Source organism: Ranitomeya variabilis, chromosome 2 (genome assembly GCF_051348905.1).
Source record: "Ranitomeya variabilis isolate aRanVar5 chromosome 2, aRanVar5.hap1, whole genome shotgun sequence".
Classification (NCBI taxonomy): domain Eukaryota; kingdom Metazoa; phylum Chordata; class Amphibia; order Anura; family Dendrobatidae; genus Ranitomeya; species Ranitomeya variabilis.
In genome coordinates, this window is record NC_135233.1 from 962,887,862 (window position 1) to 962,907,486 (window position 19,625).

Sequence of the window (19,625 nt, forward strand, 5' to 3'; positions counted from 1 at the left end):
TTACTAAGCGCGGCCCTGCGCTTAGTTACCCGATGTTTACCCTGGTTACAAGCGAACACATCGCTGGATCGCTGTCACACACAACGATCCAGCGATGTCAGCGGGAGATCCAGCGACGAAAGAAAGTTCCACACGATCTGCTACGACGTACGATTCTCAGCAGGATCCCTGATCGCTGCTGCGTGTCAGACACTGCGATATCGTAACGATATCGCTAGAACGTCACGAATCGTACCGTCGTAGCGATCAAAATGGTACTGTGTGACAGTACCCTAAGGTAGAGGTATGAGTCACCAACCTACTTGCTGAGAGCACATGATCCAGCGTCTCCAGAGCAGAGGCGTCTCCGGCTAGGGTTGCCAGGGAGACTAAGACGCTCTGAATTCTGCGCCTGCCTGAATTTCCGGTAAACAACGCATGCAACGCACTTGCATCGTAAATGCGCAAAAAAACACATTACTGTCTATGTACAACACATAGGGCGCAGGTGCCTGCGTTGACCCGCGTTGTTCGACGCATGCGCCTTTTGAGTAAAAAACAAGTGATGAAATGTCTAGACAGTGACAAGACCACCCCATAGATATAAAAACAGGGTGATTGCATTGTATGTCACTTGCCTGCACGTCTGGAAATAGAGAGTACATGAGACACAGCTCTGCCTTCAAGAGATGCAAGAGATGTAAGTATATAATTTCTCTGCCCATTTTTTTTATTCTTTGCAATGTTTGTTGTTTGTTTGTTTTTTTTATGTGTGCCATTTTTTTTTCTTGCAATTTATGGTGGTTTATATAATTTTTATTGGGTTGTTCTGCGTTGACCGCATGCGTCAAAAAACGCTGCGTGGTGTATTGCGTTTTGGGTTGCGTCGACGACGCTGCGCTCAAAGATGCTAATGTGAATCTAGCCTTACACAGCCAATAACATACGGGGATTGCCAATGGCTGTGGGGCATTATGTATATACACTGATCAAAAAATAAAGGGAACACTTAAACAACAGAATATAACTCCAAGTAAATCAAACTTCTGTGAAATCAAACTGTCCACTTAGGAAGCAACACTGTTTGACAATCAATTTCACATGCTGTTGGGCAAATGGAATAGAAAACAGATGGAAATTATTGGCAATTATCAAGACACACTCAATAAAGGAGTGGTTCTGCAGGTGGGGACCACAGATCACATCTCAGTACCAAAGCTTTCTTGCTGATGTTTTGGTCACTTTTTCATGTTGGCTGTGCTTTAACACTCGTGGCAGCATGAGACGGACTCTACAACCCACACAAGTGACTCAGTTAGTGCAGCTCATCCAGGATGGCACATCAATGTGAGTTGTGGCAAGAAGGTTTGCCATGTCTGTCAGCGTAGTGTCCAGAGGCTGGAGGCACTACCAAGAGACAGGCCAGTACATCAGGAGATGTGGAGGGGGCCGTAGGAGGGCAACAACCCAGCAACCCTGTGCTCTTCACAGATGAAAGCAGGTTCACGCTGAGCACATGTGACAGACATGACAGAGTCTAGAGACACTGTAGAGAGTGATCTGCTGCCTGCAACATCCTTCACCATGACTGGTTTGGCAGTAGGTCAGTAATTGTGTGGGGTTGCATTTCTTTGGAGGGTTGCACAGCCCTCCATGTGCTCCCCGGAGGTAGCCTGACTGCCATTAGTTACTGATGTGAGATCCTCAGACCTCTTGTGAGACCATATTCTGGTACTGTTGGCCCTGGGTTCCTCCTAATGCAGGACAATGCCAGACCTCATGTGGCTGGAGTGTGTCAGCAGTTCCTGCAAGATAAAGACATTGAAGCTATGGACTGGCCTGCCCATTCCCCAGATCTGAATCCGATTGAACACATCTGGGACAGCATGTCTCGCACCATCCACCAACGTTGCACCACAGACTGTCTAGGAGATGGTGGATGCTTTAGTCCAGGTCTGGGAGGAGATCCCAGGCATTGTAGGGAGGTCAGACAGGCATATGGAGGCAACACACATACAACTGAACTGAACATCATTTCCTTGTCTTGAGGCATTTCCACTGAAGTTGGACCAGCCTGTAATTTGATTTTCCACTTTGATTTTGAGTATCATCCCAAATCCAAACCTCCATGGGATATTCATGAGTTCAAACATGCCACAATCACGCCTATCCTTAAAAAGCCAACCCTTGATCCAACTGCTATGTCTAGCTATCGCCCAATATCGCTGCTCCCATTCGCTTCCAAACTCCTGGAGCAGCACGTCCATGCTGAACTCTCCTCCCACTTCTCATCTAACTTGTTGTTCGACATTCTACAATCTGGTTTCCACCCCATCACTCAACTGAGACTGCCCTGACCAAAATCACTAACGACCTACTTACCGCCAAAGCTACTGGACAATACTCTGTACTCCTCCTTCTAGACCTGTCCTCTGCTTTCGACACAGTTGACCACTGCCTCCTACTACAGATCCTCTCCTCCTTTGGCATCAAAGACCTCGCCCTATCCTGGATCGCCTCGTACCTTTCCAACCGGACATTCAGCATCTCCCACTCCCACACTACCTCCTCATCCCACCCTCTCTCTGTTGGAGTCCCCCAAGGCTCTGTTCTAGGACCCCTACTCTTCTCAATCTATACACTTGGCTTGGGACAACTCATAAAGTCCCATGGATTCCAGTACCACCTCTATGCTGATGACACTCAGATCTACTTCTCTGGCCCAGACGTCACCGCTCTGCTTTCCAGAATCCCAGAGTGTCTATCAGCCATATCCTCCTTCTTCTCCTCCCGTTTCCTCAAACTCAATGTGGACAAAACTGAACTCATCATCTTTCCTCCATCCCACGAATCTTCCTTACCTGACCTATCTATCGCAATCAACGACATCATGCTTTCCCCCGTACCCGAAGTCCGCTGCCTCGGAGTAACCTTCGACTCTGCCCTGTCCTTCAAACCGCACATCCAAGCTCTTTCCACCTCCTGTCGCCTCCAGCTCAAAAATATCTCCAGAATCCGTCCTTTCCTCAACCCTCAATCTACTAAAATGCTTGTGCATGCCCTCATCATCTCCCGCCTTGACTACTGCAACATCCTTTTCTGTGGCCTCCCTGCTAACACCCTTGCACCTCTCCAGTCCATCCTTAACTCTGCTGCCCGACTAATCCATCTCTCTCCTCGCTAGTCCTCCACTTCCCCCCTCTGCAAATCTCTTCACTGGCTCCCATTCCCTCAGCGTATCCAGTTCAAATTACTAATACTGACCTACAAAGCCATCCATAACCTGTCTCCTCCATATATCTCTGAAATAATCTCGCGATATCTTCCCTCACGTAATCTCCGGTCCTCCCAAGACCTCCTTCTCTCCTCCACACTTATTCGCTCCTCATCCAATCGCCTCCAAGACTTCTCCCGAATATCCCCCATCCTCTGGAACTCTCTGCCCCAACACGTCCCACTATCAACCACAGTCAGATCCTTCAGACGGAACCTGAAAACTCATCTCTTCAGGAAAGCCTACAGCCTGCACTGACCCCGCTGCCTCCTCATCACTACCGAAGCTACCGCCTCACCAACACTGGAGCTCCTGCAACCCCCAACCTACTGTCTCCTTCCCCATAATCCTGTAGAATGTAAGCCCGCAAGGGCAGGGTCCTCGCCCCTCTGTATCAGTCTGTCATTGTTAGCTTGTTTACTGTAAGTGATATCTGTAACCTGTATGTAAAGGCCCCGTCTCACATAGCGAGATCACTAGCGAGATCGCTGCTGAGTCACAAGTTTTGTGACGCAACAGCGACCTCAGTAGCGATCTCGCTATGTGTGACACGTACCAGCGACCAGGCCCCTGCTGTGAGATCGCTGGTCGTGTCGGAATGGCCTGGACCTTTTTTTGGTCATTGAGGTCCCGCTGACATCGCTGAATCGGTGTGTGTGACACGGATTCAGCGATGTCTTCACTGGTAACCAGGGTAAACATCGGGTTACTAAGCGCAGGGCCGCGCTTAGTAACCCGATGTTTACCCTGGTTACCAGCGTAAAAGTTAAAAAAAAAAAACACTACATACTCACCTTCCGCTGTCTGTCCCCCGGCGCTGTGCTTCTCTGCACTGTGAGCGCCGGCCAGCTGGAAAACACAGCACAGCGGTGACGTCACCGCTCTGCTTTCCGGCCGCTGTGCTTACACAGTGCAGAGAAGCAGAACGCCGGGGGACAGACAGCGGAAGGTAAGTATGTAGTGTTTTTTTTTACTTTTACAATGGTAACCAGGGTAAACATCGGGTTACTAAGCGGGGCCCTGCGCTTAGTAACCCGATGTTTACCCTGGTTACCCGGGGACCTCGGCATCGTTGGTCGCTGGAGAGCGGTCTGTGTGACAGCTCCCCAGCGACCACACAGCGACTAAACAGCGACGCTGCAGCGATCAGCATCGTTGTCTGTATCGCTGCAGCGTCGCTGTGTGTGACGGGGCCTTAACCCCTTCTCATGTACAGCACCATGGAATCAATGGTGCTATATAAATAAATAATAATAATAAATAATAATAATATTCATTTTGATTTACATTGATCATTTTTTATGTTTTATTGTTCTCAACACATTCCACTATGTAATGAATAAAGATTTGCAACTGAAACATTTCATTCAGTGATATCTAGGATGTGGTATTTTAGTGTTCCCTTTATTTTTTTGAGCAGTGTATATATTGCTTCCTCCTCACTGGGGAGGTGCCTTAGCAACCTTCCTGTTTGACAGTCTAAGTTGTGTAAGGTTGTGTACCAGTTCCTGCTGCACTCTGGTGTAGATTCTTTCTGCTGCACTCTGGTACAGATCCTGCCTGCTGCACTCTGGTGCAGATCCTGTCAGCCACACTCTGATGCAGATCCTGCCAACTGCACTGGTACAAACTCTACCTGCTGCACTCTGATTCAAGCTCTTCCTGCTTCACGCTGATACCATCTCTGCCTGCTGCACCATCCAGTCTGTCCTACTGTGTCCAGCTGTTGCCCCTCCATTGGTCTGTCCTAGAGTGGCACCTGGCAGTCATTGGGAGCCAAGCCAAACCTAACCATCAGAGGCTCTAGTGAACAATTCATTGCTCACTTAGTCATGCCCCTCTAGGGTCCATAGCACAGTGGTTCCACCAACCATGTCCATGACACAGAGTACAGCCTCTAGGCAGGGCTTAGGGCTTTGCTGTCTGTTGCTAAATGTATAGCTGCTGCACGTGACCACATTCTTTTTTGGGGGTTGAAAAATTGACTGTATTGTCACCCATAGAGTATTATGTGGTGGTGAGTTCTCCTTCAATCCTTCAATGGAAGTCTTCAAACAGAGGCCGGACAGACATCTGTCTGAGATGATTTAGTGAATCCTGCTTTGAGCAGGGGGTTGGACCAGATGACCCAGGACGTCCCTTCCAGCTCTATCATTCTATGATTCTATGTGCTTTGTGTTACATTTTGGTGGTATGCAAACTTAGAAAAAAAAACAGTTCAAATTTTTTTTCTAGCGTAAATTAGTAATCCATACAGTGTAACGTGATTAGTGGGCAACAAGCATAGCACAATCCTGCGAGACTCCAGAGGCAGCAACTGGAGGTCTATCAGAGCCAGACAAAACTGGCAGGAGCCTGTGGTGCAGAACCAGCCACTTTCCTAAAACCACCAAGGATTGATCACAGGTAGTAGCCTTCACAGCTGTGGTTTTTACAGACTGCATACCAGAGAGCCCGGTTCCATTAACTGGTAAGTGGACTGCAGAGCCTAGGCTGATGGGAAGAGAGAAGGAGGCGAGCCAAGACCAGGGCTGGAGACATGCTGGTGGGTCCGCTAGCCGCTAGCTGAGTGTTGGCATGCCGGAGGAGGTCATTACGAATGACCGACGGCAGAGCTGGGGGTCCATAGAAGAGTTTGGGATCCATCATCACATCTTGTTCAATCTGAAGACAGTAGTGATAAAACACTTGCCTCACAGGTTGCAACCTGGAAACAGGGTCATGTTCCTCAAAATGAAGGGGCAATATTTCTGGTATGCGGTGGGTGTGATCTGAGAAGAAAGGGAGCAGGTGCGTTGCTTTCAAGGGTCTATGGATCACTGTACTACCCTCCTTATCATTTTTCCTGGCATTGCACTTTGTGCAAAGCCTTGATGAGTTTTTTTAAGTACATGAACTACACTTTCAAAATATTAGAATGAGGCCTATCAGATGTTGCCTTCAAGGGTCTAGGGATGACTGGATGACCATCCTTATAATAATTTTCTGGCTTTGCACAAGTGTATAAAACCTGTGCTTGTCAAAATGAAAATAGCATTAGTGATGAGCGAGTGTACTCGTTGCTCGAGTTTTCCCGAGCACGCTCGGGTGACCTCCGAGTATTTGTTATTGCTTGGAGATATAGTTTTCATTGCCTCAGATGCATGATTGAGAGCTTCCAGATAAGCTGAATACATGTGGGAATTCCCTAACAGGCATTCCTTACATGTATTCAGCATATCTGGAAGCAGTAAATCATGCAACTGAGGCGATGAAAACTATAACTCCGAGCAATAACAAATACTCGGAGGTCACCCGAGCGTGCTCGGGAAAACCCGAGCAATGAGTACACTCACTCATCACTAAGTAGCATTAATTTGTGCTAATACCAATGAAATAACTGGCCATACCATCTGCCTGTCCACTGTCTGTCTTCTGCTCCCTTCGGCTGCTGCCAGTGGCGAAGGTCCATGTGTAGCCGTCACTGCAGAAGCTCCATTCTGTTGTTTCATTGAAGTGATAGCTACACTTAATAGCGTAACTGTCATTTCAAGTGAACCTGCAGTATAATGCCCCTACATGCCTCTTGATCCTTCCTCCTCCCCTTTCTATATAACTTAATCATTAGCAACTATCTACTGTCTCAGGAATGGAAAAATGTATCTTCAGTGAATACAGATATTGCAGAAATTACCCACAAACTGAGAATGAAGGATCAATCCAAGAGGAGAAAGAAGCAGATTTCTCTGATAAGATATTTTACAAAGCTAATTATTTATATGTGTACTGTTGATTTATGAAATAAAAATTAAAATGATGTTTAATTTAAGTTTTGGTGCTGTGGTATCCTGGTACCCATTCTTCTTCTGCTGAATGAGACAGTTGTCATGTGGCAGTAGATTTGTTCCAGTTTGTCAGAATTAGTTTGGGCCCTGTGAGTTAGGATATGTAATGCATTGCATTGCATACCGACAATTCATAAATGTGCTTTGCTGCCATCTACTGGCCAATGTGTGCATATGAAAGTTAAGTGATTATTCTCCTCACAACAAGCTGCCATAGAAAGGAGCCTCCCAGCTCAGGGCTCACACACTTCCTGGACGCTGGTACAAACCAGTTGAGTTCAGTTCAAGCTGCCTATGGAAGGCAACTGAAGCAGACACTACTGCTCCAGCATAGCTTTCCATGTCAGTCCATACTGGGGGGACATTTTTCTCCACAAAGGAGTGAAGCCTTATCCAGTCAGGTATGATAGAGCTGCACATGTGCTCTCCTGCATGCTGGTTATCCTATTTGTTTCTAGCCAGGATCAGATTCACGTGGCTGCCACGCCACCGGCTTTGCTTAACCTACCGTCTGCGAAAGGGAACGTTAGGCTCAAAACTGTGAGTACTTCCACACCTTAATATGTTTTCAAGGAGAGTCAATCTGTGAAGGTCCCTCTCTAATAGCAAGTGAAGAGAAATCTGCTCCAGCTGCCTTGAGAGTCCATAACCTCGCTTGTTTCATGAGGAAGGTACCATTTGTTTCATATGCACAATATACAGCGAACTTTGCCTTTAAGATAGAGACTGTACCCTGTTGCCTCTTTCAGCTATGTTTACAAGTTCTCCTGGGTGTCTGACTGCTTGAGATAGGACAAACACCATGGCACTCCAAAATCTGCACCCAGACACCACTGCTAAAGGAGTGCCCCCAGGGGGTCCTTTACCATGCAGAAGTGCCACCTCCTGCTATTAACAATTGTTGTGGACACAACGGACGTGTTGAGGGGTCCAGTGACCCGCTTCAGCTACCATGACATCATTATCTGCTGCCAGTGGGACTACATGCTCCAGCTGGACTTTCTCCAACATCTGGTTCCTCCCCAGTGGCCCACCACAATGCTTTATCTTTTTAATTAAAACTGCACCAAACTGAATACTGTAAAAGTATATAAATTTGGTCCTTCCCGCGTCAATCTACACAACTTTTGTTTGTCGGCTGTAAGAATAGAGAACATACAGAAAAGAGTAAAACAGTTGCAACGATCATTATAGCATAAAGTTATAAAGTTCAGAACAAATAATACTCACATAATAAAAATGGAGATCTTATTTCCACCACCATTTGGGATACCTGCAAGCAAGGTTGATATAGATTGTAAAATCTTGTGTTTTCCTATTTAAATGCATATAGGCAATCATTTGGAATCGACTTTGAGACAAATCTCCTAAAACAATTTGGTCTTGGTGAATTTGAAAAAAAAAAATGTCAGTCATCTTTTTACATATTGCTGAAGATTAGATTAGCCAAATAACTTAGTTTTTATTATTTATTATTGCAACCTTTTTGGTAAAGCCCCTGGGTGGTATTATTTATTTGTTTAATCTTTTAACAATGGACACATTTTAATTTTGAATGCCTGTTTTAATAGTCCAACTTACCAACTGTGCACCCTACGACCATACTCCATGCTCTTACAGTGGGTATGTAAATTATTCAGACCCCTTTAAATTTAAAATTTTCACTCTTTGTTTCATTGCAGCCATTTGGTAAATTAAAAAAAAGTTCATTTTTTTCTCATTAATGCACACTCTGCACTCCATCTTGACAGAAAAAACAGAAATGTAGAAATTAATGCAAATTTAATAAAAAAAGAAAAACAGAAATATCACCTGGTCATAAGTATTCAGACCCTTTGCTCAGACACTCATATTTAAGTCACATGCTGTCCATTTCCTTGTTATCTTCCTTGGAATGGTTCTACACCTTCATTGGAGTCCAGCTGTGTTTAATTAAACACACACCGGTCTATATAAGACCTCACAGCTCACACTGCATGTCAGACCAAATGAGAATCATGAGGTCAAAGGAACTAGCCAAGGAGCTCAGAGACAGAATTGTGGCAAGGCGCAGATCTGGCCAAGGTTACAACCAAAGTTCTGCAGTACTCAAGGTTCCTAAGAGCACAGTGGCCTCCATAATCCTTAAATGGAAGAAGTTTGGTACCACCAGAAGACTTGCTAGACCTGGCCATCCAGCCAAACTGAGCAATCGTGGGAGAAGAGCCTTGGTGAGAGGTAAAGAATAACCCCAAGATCACTGTGGCTGAGCTCCAGAGATGCAGTAGGGAGATGGGAGAAAGTTCCCCAAAGTCAACTGTCACTGCAGCCCTCCACCAGTCGGGCCTTTATGGCAGAGCGACCAGACGGAAGACTCTCCTCAGTATAAGACATAATAAGACATATGAAAGCCCGCATAGAGATTGCGTAAAAGCACATCATGTACTCCCAGACTTTGAGAAATGAGATTCTCTGGTCTGATAAAATGAAGATAGAATTTTTTGGTGATAATTCTAAGCAGTATGTGTGGAGAAAACCAGGCACTGCTCATCACCTGCCCAATACAATTCCAACAGTGAAACATGGTGGTGGCAGGAGTGGCTTCAGAACAACTCTGTGACCATACTCTTACACCAGAAACACACAGATAATGCAATCTACTCTTTCCAGGAAAGCAAAAATCGTTATCGTTCATGGAGCTCAGGAAAACCTTCACACAGAGACCCTCCAAAAGTGCTATGATCTGCTATTGGGAAATGAGGTTCTAAATGATTTACAAATGTTTGTCTATACAGGTCTACTAAATCTGACAATCACTAACTGTTTCTTTTGCCCTCTTCACACCTCCTGTTGAGAGCAATGGGTGAAAAGAGAGAGGGACCCACTCTCTCACACAGTAGGGTAGAAGTGAAGCCTATGACCTTTTTTCCCTAATGAGTTGATGTATGAGTTCTTTGCTCCTGCTGGCAGTTTGTTTTCTGAGATTATGTTTGTTATTCACCATGTTTATCCCTTATTTCTTGATAAGTTTCATTTTCGGTTGTTTACTAATTTAATTGCTAGCTATTTTGCTCCCAGTTATCTATTATCTCTGCACCACCATTTTACAAGGCAGTTACCTCTCTGAGCAGGCTATGAATCAGTACAACATCTTCAGTGACGCCCTAATTGCAGAGCAGACCAAAAGAGAAGGTTCTGCTCTTTTAGCAAACTGTGAAATGAAACAGAGTAATGGCTGGCGGAGTCAATAGAGATTGTCCCACTGCAGGACAGAAGGACAGACAAGTAGTTAACAATTGCTTGCCTGTTAGTTGTTAGCCCCATAGATAAAACTAAAAAAGTTCTGGTTAACCCCTTTAAGTCATTATTATAATTTTGCAAATTACTTCTAGGTTTATAAGTCAAATGTAAAAACCAAAAATGCCTTCAAAATTAATTTAAATTATAAAAGAGTAATCAGGGTTAATTTACTAATTAATGCATTCCCTGATGAAACTATTTTTTAAAGGTCTTATCAACAGTTACTATAAGTTGAGAGAGAGACTGAAGCCCACAGTGTGAACATCAGTCACACCTATAGGCAGCCACCAATGAGCACCTGAAGTTGAGGTACCACCAGGAGTGGGATTCAGCTCTATCTTACCGCATCTGTCAAACTGGTTATTGAAATCATAGCCAGTTAGCTGAACTGGCAAAAAGAAGTTTTCTGATCTGGTACTAAAACCGTCACTGCTCTGCTGACATGAAGCACATTGCTGAGTGGGAAAGCTCAGACTTAGCAGCCTCATGAGCTCTGCTGCAGCATTCAGCAGCAGTCTGTAAGTAGCTGGAGAAGACAGCATGAGCGGGAAGCTTTTGCCAATCGGTTCTCCGAGGTGTTTCTCAGGGGGCGGCACAATCTTCCTCCATATACTGTATATAATGTGGTAATGTTACTCGCTCGGCTGCTCACAGACGTAGACACAGGAATGTTTCTACAGCTGGTTTCTTTAAAACAAAGCATAAACCAGTGTGCGGTTCAACAAAATAAGCATGGCCCTTTCTGGCAAAAATGGTAAAACAAATTATAACATATAGCAGAGTCCATATGCCTGCAGGTATCTGCACACTTAGGGTACAGAAACATAGTTCAGCACAGTCTCACATAAACCTTTTTCTGGAGCGATCTTGCCTCCAGACACACATACAGAAAAAAATACTCAGTGGCTGGACATTTAAGAAGCTGAAGCACACCATTGAGGTGGAGATATGGTGAATAGCCATCCCGCCCATCTCTACAGCTACTCATAAAAAAAAGACAACCCTGTCATGGCTGATTAATCCCTTAGCACATAACATGCTGAAGAGAAACTTCTGGGTTTCCCATCACGGAAGATAGCAATCTTCCCACCTTGACTACTGCAATGCTCTATTAATTGGCCTCCCCCTCACTCGAATTTGCCCTCTCCAATCCATTCTTAATGCCGCCAGCATTGTCTATCTGGCTAATCAGTATGCGTCCGTTCTTTGCCAGTCATTACACTGACTGCCCATACTTTATAGGATTCAATTTAAACTGCTTGTTCTCACCCACAAATATCTCCACAGTGTGGCACCCTCATTCATTTCCTCCCTCATTTCTGTTTATCGCCCTAACCACTTGTTACGCTCTGCAAGCAACTTCCAACTAACCTCTGCAGTAATCCATACCTCCCACTCCTGGCTCCAAGACTTGCACCAATCCTCTGGAATGCTCTACCCCAAGAAATGAAGACTAATGACAACTTATACAGTTTTAGGCGCTCCCTAAAAACACATCTGTTTAAAGCGGCCTATCACATTCCATCAAGCTACACTGCACCTAAAAGCACCACACATGCTGGCTGGTGACAACCTCATGCAGCCTTTATCTATTCCCATTTCCTCAAGATGGCTGGGCTATCATTGTAAATACACACCTGTACTTTGTGTACACCCCCCACCTCATTGTAGATTGTTAGCTCTTATGAGCAGGGCCATCATCATCTTTGCTTTAATTATTATATTATCTTTAACGCTGTTACTTATGACTTACATATGAACTGTTGAATTGTAAAGCGCTGCGGAATTTGTTGGCGCTATATAAAGATTTATTATTAGATTTATTATAGAGTTGCATTTGTAAGAGGGCTATTGTTCAATGTGTAGCCTATGCCATTTTTTTGTACTTTAAACAGATTTGTAAATTTGCTCCAAATGGAATGATTGTCCTATAATAGCGAACTAGGAATCACACATTGTTCTCACTGCATCTCCAGCAACAGCACTGTCCACTATTGGATAACTCCTTTCAAGATTCCTAATTTGTGTGTTAAAAAAGCTTAATTATCTCTGAAGGGAGCTTCACTACAAGGGCTGCGTATCGTGACATTGTTATGTCCCGTAAACGCTATACAGTACCAGTAACTGCTGATAGACTGCAGTGCCCATCCAGGAGGTAAGTATGCATTTTATTTTTTTTTTTACTAGACATATTAGGTACATTGAAAGAGGTTGTCCAGGAGTGAACAACCTTTTTAACTGGGATGAGATATTGACTGCTTTAGTTAACCACTAGGCTCAGTGGTCGCTTACACAAATTTGATCTGTGACTGCTAAAGTCAGAGATTGGGTGCAGCAGACAGTTGAGGTGACAGATGGAAAGGAGCTCATCATTTTTAATTTGAGCAGGGTTCCTATAGCACTGATTTTGAAAATTTAAAAAAAAAACACATTATTACCGTACACCAAGCTAAGAAGTGGCTAACAGTTTGACTGCAATAATGTGTACTTGACCAAAGGCAGCAAAACTATCAATGAAGGTGTAGGTAGGGTAAGAAGAGTAAAGTGCCTTAACTGTTAGTTACCATTACTTGTATTTTGTGCTTGAGGAAAGTTTGTGAAAAAGGGGGTGGCTAACAAATTGAGTTTGGCATCCAAATGAAGGGGGTGGTTTTAAAATGAATGAGGTTTCCAAACACAAAGAGTGAACCTGTTGGGGTGCAATCTGGGAGTCCCTCAACTTCTGGAAACAATGATTGGACATGTTGGCTGTCAATGGATTCTTTGTCCTTTCTTATGATATAAGCAGTGTCAAGGGTGTCTGGTAGCAATGTTTGAAACTTTACCCCTTAGCAATCATCATATTAGCTAGATTTCCTTCACCTTCTGATGACAGATATAGGCTCAATTCATCATCACTTTACCACCTGTTTTTTGTCTAATTTTATGAGCTTTGTGCCTTTTTTGCATATACCCAATTCATTATTCTATTTGAATCTTTTTTAAGCCTATTTTATATGTTCTTGTCTGTTTACTTTTTAGTTTTTCGCTTTGTGGGCAGAGTCAAGAAATCCAGATTTTCTCAGATTCATCAATTGCAACCTTTTAAAAAGATGTAACATTTTGTATAAGTTCACTCCAGTCTCCCCTGGTGTAATTTTGCTACATTTTGCAAAATGTGCGACTATTGACTCAAAAAATCACACACTGGCTCCAAAAGTTGAAAAATTAGCAGCAAAATACTAGCGAACTCAAAAATACCCTTGGGAGAGACTGGGGAAAAGTTACACCAAATTTGGCAACTTTTAAAAAGTTGCAATTGATAAATCAAGCAAAAATATCTGGAATGCTAGACTCAGCCAACAAAGAGAAAAAAAAAAATAGGCGAGCACTTGTAAAATAGACTTCAAAAAGGTGCAAGTAGAATAATTTTGTGCAAACAAAAAAAATCGCAGAACGCAAAAAAGTAGACAAAAACCAGGCGCAAAGACAAGGATGAATTGGGGCATATATCTAAATAGTGTAATGGGTTTGAGTATATATTTATTCAAGAAGTATCATTTCTCCTTGCGGAAATCGACATGTTAAGCATGCCGAGATGAGTAGACTTAAAGCCGTAATGCTCCTCTGGGTAATATTCTAATTATGCAAATTGTCTCTTCATAGAGGAAGAGAGCTAGAACTCTAGTGCCACCTATTGGAAGGTAGCAATCCTACAAGTCAAAGGGTCAACATTGACTTGTAAGATTGCTACCTTCCAATAGGTGGCACTAGAGTTCTAGCTCTCTTCCTCTCTGAAGAGACAATTTGCATAATTATTATATATTTATGAAACAGTTGAGCAAATAAGTTTTCAGAAATCTGAGGTATATGAATGGCTTTAGAAAGAAAAATAGGCAGAATGTTACAATGTTGGTTAATTCAGCTAAAGTTGACTGGGACCAAAAAGAAAAGAAGTCACGGCTGTACAGGCTAATGTATATTACATATCTCAATGTGACCTCTTTATGGTTAGGTTCTATATGGAAGAATTTGTAAGAATTGCATTTTGCAATTTTGCAAATTTTAAAGAATCTGAATTTTAACCGTTAACTGAGTGGGCATTTCCATTGTGTTGAGGATGGCATGAGGAAGTCAACATCATTGGGGTCAGAGTGAGTGTGAGGACCAGGACCCATGTGATAAGCTTGTATTACATATAATATATGTGAAATAGACTGCAGGAATGGATTATTGTGTTAAGACCAATTAGCATTTCCCAGCCCCAAATTCTTCCACTTTTAACTAAGGGAACCTGATAAGGTGTAAGACACAATTACCTGGCTGAGGTATTCCAATCCTTGTAAAGAACTTGGCATTGGTGCCGGTGTATATGGGGACACAGATCCAGTATGCTGTGGCTGACTCTGCACCGGTTCATTTTGTGGCTCTGTTAAATTTGATGAAAAGAAAATGATTGGTGTTTATGAAATACAGATTTATGATGTGATACATACAATGTGTGCTGTCCTCAGTGGATCAGTGATCCTGCCGATTTCCTTTCTACATATATTGCTGCCATCACTCTGGCTGGGTATTAAAGTGGATTCCATCTTCATCATATGATCAGCTGATTAAGATTTTTTTTATTTTGGGTTCTGGTACTCGAATGCAAGCATGAACTTGTGTTGACTCTGACTTCCACCTTATTTCTACATTTTGCTATTGCCCCTCTCTTCAGATTATTTTTGGTACCTGTTGTTGTTTCTCCCCAGGTTTTTAACCCAAGGCCTGCTTCCTAACTATGCAGGATTCCTAAGAATCCTCTTTCTTAGGTTACTACCCATGGACATGTTGCTGAATATGCTACTGCCCCTGTAGAATTAAAAAAGGTGAGTATGCCGGGGTTGAAGCCTGGGATTCTGATTGGCAAAGTCCACATATCCTTACAGATGATAAGTGTGAAAAAAGGGTGATTGCTTACTCTAGCCAATCCTACACTTAGTGTGGTGTATAGGATCTATACATCTGAAAACAGCCTAACACAGAAGCCAAACATGTATTATAATAATACTGTAATGATAATAATTCAAATTATTTCTTTGTTTTACATTTTATTCTCTTTTGGTCCTGACTCTTGTATAAATATTAATACAGGTGATTTAGTAAAGCAATGTAAAAATATCATCATGTCAGAAGGAATTAAAATGGCTAGCCAGGTTTTAGAATGTCAAAACCTACAGGGTTTTTCTCACGTCAAAACATTGCTTTGGTTAGATAGCATGAAAATAAGCAAGTTTGAAATTAACTGGCTTTTTCCATCTGCTGCTAGTCTCCTGCAATTAGAGGTTTTATCCATTTTAGTGTACGGTGTTTCCATGGAGCTTGACCTCTAGAATCTACCCACACCCTGACCATACCTGCACTCCAGAAGCTAACATACCAGCCACCTCTCTAATGCCTATTGATTTCTATACAGCAGAGAGCTGCTCTTCTCCCTCCCTCCCTCTCTCTCAGCTCCTGACCCAGCTACTGTTATAACTCTTGCAAAATCACAAGCCCACGACATCAGCTCCTCTAAGTGAAGTTCTCATCACAGTGTAGACAAAAATCCGATAGCTGAATGTGTTAGAGCAGAATTTATGCTGAAGTTTACAGTTCTACTAATACTGCAGCTCACACTCCCTTGAAGAAGCAGCGTGGTTAAGCCGCGAAATGCGCGTCGGGGACTTTATTTCAGCGGGACCCCCCTCCTCTGTCTCCCCCCTGTGCTGGTAAGCTGACTTGTGATATTTTTGCTTTGGCTGTTAGGACTGTCATTTTACTACTGATCAGCTTGCCGCATTATCAGGATATATCATATGGATTTTGTTCCATCCTTTTTACATGATTATTGCTCAGTATGGGGATTTTAGAGGGGTGGGTTTCCCCCTCATCTATGTTATTCATTGGAAAATATGCACCTAAAGTATTACTGATATATGGCTTTTAAACTTTTGTATCAATAAAGAAGTTTATATTATGCTCCGGGTTCTCCTATTTTTATCTATATTCTATGGAGCGGACTTGATGTGTCTGGTTACATATAACACACATGTGTTTCTTCCCAGACTATTAATATGATTTTGGGATTTGTAATATTAATACTGCAGCTTTGCTGCTGACCAGAACTGTCACTCAAAGATGAGTTCCCACCCTGCCAGATAACAAGATCTTCCTTATTTCTTAAGGTACCTTCACACTGAGCGACGCTGCAGCGATACAGACAACGATGCCGATCGCTGCAGCGTCGCTGTTTGGTCGCTGGAGAGTTGTCACACAGACAGCTCTCCAGCGACCAACGATGCCGAGGTCCCCGGGTAACCAGGGTAAACATCGGGTTGCTAAGCGCAGGGCTGCGCTTAGTAACCCAATGTTTACCCTGGTTACCAGTGTAAAATGTAAAAAATCAAACAGTACATACTCACTTTTGCGTCCCCCTGCGTCCGCTTCCTGCACTGACTGAGTGCCGGCCCTAACAGCAGAGCGGTGACGTCACCGCTGTGCTGTGCTTTCACTTTACGGCCGGCGCTCAGTCAGTGCAGGGAAGCGGATGCCGGGGGACGCGAATGTGAGTATGTACTGTTTGTTTTTTTACATTTTACACTGGTAACCAGGGTAAACATCGGGTTACTAAGCATGGCCCTGAGCTTAGTAACCCGATATTTACCCTGGTTACCATTGTAAAACATCGCTGGTATCGTTGCTTTTGCTGTCAAACACAACGATACACGGCGATCTGACGACCAAATAAAGTTCTGAACTTTAATCAACGACCAGCGATATCACAGCAGGATCCTGATCGCTGCTGCCTGTCAAACTCAACGATATCGCTAGCCAGGACGCTGCAACGTCACGGATCGCTATCGTTATCGTTTAGTGTGAAGGTACCTTTACTCTGGTTTACAGACCTTCTCCCGCTCATACAACAGTGCAGTGAATACAATAGTATTTAGTCTAGATAATCATCTGTATGCTAAACAACCTGCCCATAATCTTTTAATACTATTGAAAAGGGTCTGGAAGGATTGAAACATTGTATTAAAGAGAATCAGTCATCTAATTCATTCTGTCCAAACCGCAGACAGCATGAACCATTTTTTTTGTGAGGTCCTTTAAGTTTTTACCAACAAAAGGTTTTTTTTTTACTTATCCAAAGTATATGTGATAATTTGTGGATCAATGGGGTTCAACTACACTGTATTCATGCCAGAGATAGCCAAGGATTATTCTCAGCAGTGACATAAAAAAATGAATGGAGTGGCGCCCTGCATTATATAAGCCCAATCTCAAAATTGGTGGGAGTCCCAGTTATTGGATATCCCCTAATTTGCAAGTTATCAATTATCTTATGAATGATAACCACACTTTTTTAAGATACAGCAAGTAAGCATAAAAATAGAAGAAGGTGGTGTGCACAGCGGGCTACAGGCAGTGGACTGAACAAAGAGTTTCTATAAAATATAGTAGCGGTACTAAGAACATTATGGGTGAAAGTTAGGATTGGGGCTAGTTCATAATGCACTGAAAATAGTTATGAATAAATGAAGGTTGGAACATTTGTCAGAGAGAAACTTCTTCTTTTCATATTCCCCTGCTACAATGCCTATGTATTTGCCTCCAGTAACTGTCTAGCTCTAATTCCATCTTCTTACGATCTCTGATCTTCCCAAATGTTTACACAATTCAATACAAAATATATATTACCTTGCTTATTCATGTTATTTTCAGTTAATTCTGCAAAACAACAACATTGATAATAACACAAAGAACAACTAAAAAGCAAATTATAAGCATAAATGCTTTCAGCAATACTTAAACTTTTTTTTTTAATTACACAAATTATATTATGATGGCGCATGATTAGGATATACTTTCATTTTATGATCAGGGGACCCGACCTGTGGGAATCCCACAGATTTTGTGAATAAAAAGCAGGCAGCCCTGGTGAAGACTAATAAGCTCCAGAACAATCCCCTTTATATTTAGGATCAGTGCTAGTTTCAGATGTCTGACCCCAATGATCCTAAAATGATGACATATCCTAGTGGTACATAATCTCCTTATGAGATGGCTAAAACCTTTTAAGGGTTTGTTCACAAGTCTGCATTTTAGTGCGGGTTATTTTGTTTTTCTTTACAGTACCAGCTATGTCTATGAGATTCCAGAAATCTCATGCACACAGCTTGGTTTTTTGACCCCAGTATTTTGTGCAAAACCTTGGGTTATGCAGAATAGAACATGTCACTTCTTTCAGAGTTTGTTCAGCATTTTTTCAGAGTTGTTCACCCATTGAAAGTAATGGGTGGTGAAAAAACACTGAAAAAACAGGTATCAGGTATTTGCTGCGTTTATTGTGCCAAAACCTGATGAAGTAGAATCAGTTTTTGCCACTAAACATTATCAGCATGCACAAGAGACAAAATGTAGCAGAGAAAATGTAGCAAAAAATGCACAAATGCAACAAGAAACAAGCAAAACGCCTTTTTTTTTGCAGCAAGTTTCTTACTGCCAAGAGATCAGGTTTTGCTGCAGAAAAAAAATGCAGCAAAAATGTAACGTGTGAGTATAGCCTAAGGGTAAGTCAAAATTTTGATAAAAATGTTCTTGTTTTGATGTAGAGGTTGAAAACTCATCCTAGCCCTAATCCCTCTCATACAACTGAGCACTATAGTCTAATGCATTCTAGACATTCCTAAGTGACCAAATAGTTATTAGTGTTTAGTCTTTTTCATATATTCACATAGTAAGTAAATGCAATAAAAAGTAACAAATGTAGAAATACATGCATTTCTTTGCTTTTACGTACCTGCTGCAAAATTTTAGTGAGTAGCTCAGAAAACAAATATTCCCATAGACTTGCACCTCTACACGAAAGAACGTAGTAAATCAAAGTGGAGGGACAGTAAATGATTTTATACAACACGGAAATAAATGATACTAAATTGGCAGTTGCTCATGTTTATTCAGGCAATAATATGTTACCCAGGATAATTATGGAAGTCTCTAAGGAACCAGGAAGTTACTTTGTATCTCTATTGTTACTTGTGGAGGTAGACTTGGATACTCACCATCAACACTAATGTGGTTCTGGGAATATCTAGCTAATAATCTATGTAAATGATTATTTATTCTTATGATAGGTCATCCACACCAGATCAGTGAGGGTCCAACACCCAGTACTGATAAGAGCTAACCAGGAGTAAATAGGAGTAGCCACTAAACAATATGGCGGAGCAGTGGTATTCTGCTTTGTAGAAGCCACTGCTACA

At 42.6% G+C, this 19,625-nt stretch overlaps 1 protein-coding gene across 1 annotated transcript in view; it reads right to left on the bottom strand.

Moving 5' to 3' along the window:
• Window positions 1-19,244, bottom strand: part of LOC143810071 (phospholipid scramblase 1-like) — a 54,214-nt gene extending 34,970 nt beyond the window's left edge. Inside the window, exons 1-4 of the mRNA XM_077292957.1 lie at window positions 19,163-19,244; window positions 18,061-18,090; window positions 14,655-14,764; window positions 8,308-8,350 (exon numbers count right to left, since the gene is read on the bottom strand). Coding sequence (XP_077149072.1) covers window positions 8,308-8,350; window positions 14,655-14,764; window positions 18,061-18,073 — 166 coding nt within the window. The 5' untranslated portion in view covers window positions 18,074-18,090; window positions 19,163-19,244. The remainder of the gene's footprint in view (window positions 1-8,307; window positions 8,351-14,654; window positions 14,765-18,060; window positions 18,091-19,162) is intronic.
• Between the last annotated feature and the right edge of the window lie 381 nt (window positions 19,245-19,625).